General features: G+C 38.7%; 1 protein-coding gene across 1 annotated transcript; it reads left to right on the top strand.

The window, feature by feature from the left end:
* Positions 1–1,099, top strand: LOC135706822 (cilia- and flagella-associated protein 251-like). Its single transcript, XM_065228492.1, has 2 exons — positions 1–9; positions 74–1,099. Exons 1-2 carry the CDS (start codon positions 1–3, stop codon positions 1,097–1,099), a joined length of 1,035 nt encoding a protein of 344 aa, XP_065084564.1.
* Positions 1,100–2,262: the final 1,163 nt, after the last annotated feature.

Consider the following 2,262-nt stretch of genomic DNA (forward strand, 5'->3'; position numbering starts at 1 on the left):
ATGCTTAAGGTATGGTTTTAAATTAATTTGATAAACTTTTTTTTCTTCAAATTTAAATATTTGTTTTGAACAGATCGCTACAGTGCTATTTTTGCTGGTAGCAATTGCTTGCCATGCGGCGCCCCAGGGTCGGAGAAGTTCTGAAACTGGACGCACAAGCGTTAATGATCAACCGCGAAGGAATTCTCTTTGGAGGGAAGCAAGTAACTCTCGACGTCAGCAGGGACAACAAACTGAACGGGATAATCTATCCAGAGAGCAACAGTCTGGGGACCAGATCGAGGAGCAACAACGTAGGGAAGAGGAAGAAACAAGTGAAAATGAACAAGAAAATGGTCAGAAAGAAGCTCGTACGACAAATTGGCAGTACGAAATTGCACATGTTCAGGAAAAACGTGGACGAGAAGTGACACCCAGTCAACAGGGAGCTCGCCGTGGAACGGGAAGGCGTTTGGAAAATGAAACAAGCAGTGATCAACAACAAGAAGAAGAACAAGAAGAGCAAGGTGAGGAAGAAAATCAACAAGATGACGAACAAAGTAACCAAGAAGAAGTGGATCAAATTGATCAACGAAACCAAGCCGAAAATCAACGACGACGAGAATCAGCTGGCAGGGACTCCAGACGAGGTGGTAATGGACAACAACGCAACGTAAATCGTCAAAACCAACGCCGTGGAGGTTCACAGAAACAATCAACTCAAAGAGAAGTTGAACAGATCAATGAACAGGAAGATCAAATCCAGGAGGAACAAGAGGTGAGCGAAGAAAACCGCCAAGAGGGCAGCCAGGAGAAGAACAGTGAGGCAAATGGTTTACCCAACTATGAATTTTCCTACGGAGTCAACGATCCGGATACTGGGGATCACAAAGATCAATGGGAGAAACGCGTCGGCGATCACTTGGAGGGAGGCTATGTTCTTGATCTACCGGACGGCTCCAAACGGGTCGTTCACTACAAAAACGATGGCAAGCGGGGATTCGAGACGAATATCATGCAAATTGAAAGGAAAAAAGCCAGCGAACAATCCGAGCGCCGGAAGAAGGAGAAATCAAAGAATGTTGCTCACAGCTATAGCAAACTGAAACAATTGAATTGAAATTAGAATGGTTTAGTTGATGTGAACTTAAGCTATGTGTAATTGACCAGTTTAGTAATCTAGTATAAAATCTATAAAAGTGTGATGTATGCTTATTTGAGATTTGCTTTGGAGCTACCATTGGAAAACACATCTTAATCGTACTAAGCTATTGTTGCTGCAATGTTTCAAATTGTGAAACGTTGCCAGCTATCCTCATGAGTGTAAAATATATAACAATTGAAATCTACCACTATCGAAAAGATTGTTTGGGTAATTTATTCATACATTCCCCTTCTTCCTTGATACGACTTTTTCAATACCGTCCTTTCACAACTCTCAATTTATAACATTGTTTAACATTTGCACCGATCTTTACAAACACACTATTTTCCTTCAGTGATAAAGATCCATAATTTTGTTCTTTGTCATTTGCTCAAATAAAATTAAATTACATTTCATTTTAATCTAGATGCTGCAGCTATCACAGTAACTTACCAGTTTTAATTGTAATGATAAATATATATTTCAAAATGTGCTATCATTGTTCCTGCTTTGGCAATTCAGTATTTCAAGCGGTTTTTCTAAAACTTCATAACGGTATAACAATGAACATCTTAAAACAAAAAAGTAAAACCAAATCTTATCTAAGTATAAAGGGAAATATTCGATTTTGCCTGAAATTATTAATAATTTTGTTGGATATTCGTTCTAAAGTCTCAACGTTCGAAATTCTATGTACCTCGGTAGTACTGTACCAGGGAGGCAGCTTCAAAATCATCTTCAGAATTTTGTTCTGAATCCTTTGACTTGCTTTTTTCCTGGTACGGCAACAACAATACCATATTGGCACAGCATGAAGCATGGCCGATCTTAAAACTTCTTTAAATACTAGAAGTTTTTATTTTTATTCGATTTTCTGCTTATAAGAGGATACAAATGATGCTGCCATGCTTCCTCCGTCTCTTTAACTCTCCGTTACTCGCGCTGTTGTACTTTGTACAACACACATGAGTTTTCCATTGCCATTTTGCATCCGAGCTACCAATCGATCTGAAACCAACGAGTATTCCTCAAAAACTTGTTTTGATTTAAACAAGCTAAACTTTGATTACAGTAAACACCTTAAAAATGCGGATAATAGGGAAAATGTAAATGGAAACCGCGTAAACTGTGACCATACT

This window comes from Ochlerotatus camptorhynchus, unplaced genomic scaffold, assembly GCF_037179485.1.
Source record: "Ochlerotatus camptorhynchus isolate MF236.1 unplaced genomic scaffold, CSIRO-AGI_Acam_v1.1 ptg000291l, whole genome shotgun sequence".
In the NCBI taxonomy this organism is placed as follows: Eukaryota; Metazoa; Arthropoda; class Insecta; order Diptera; family Culicidae; genus Ochlerotatus; species Ochlerotatus camptorhynchus.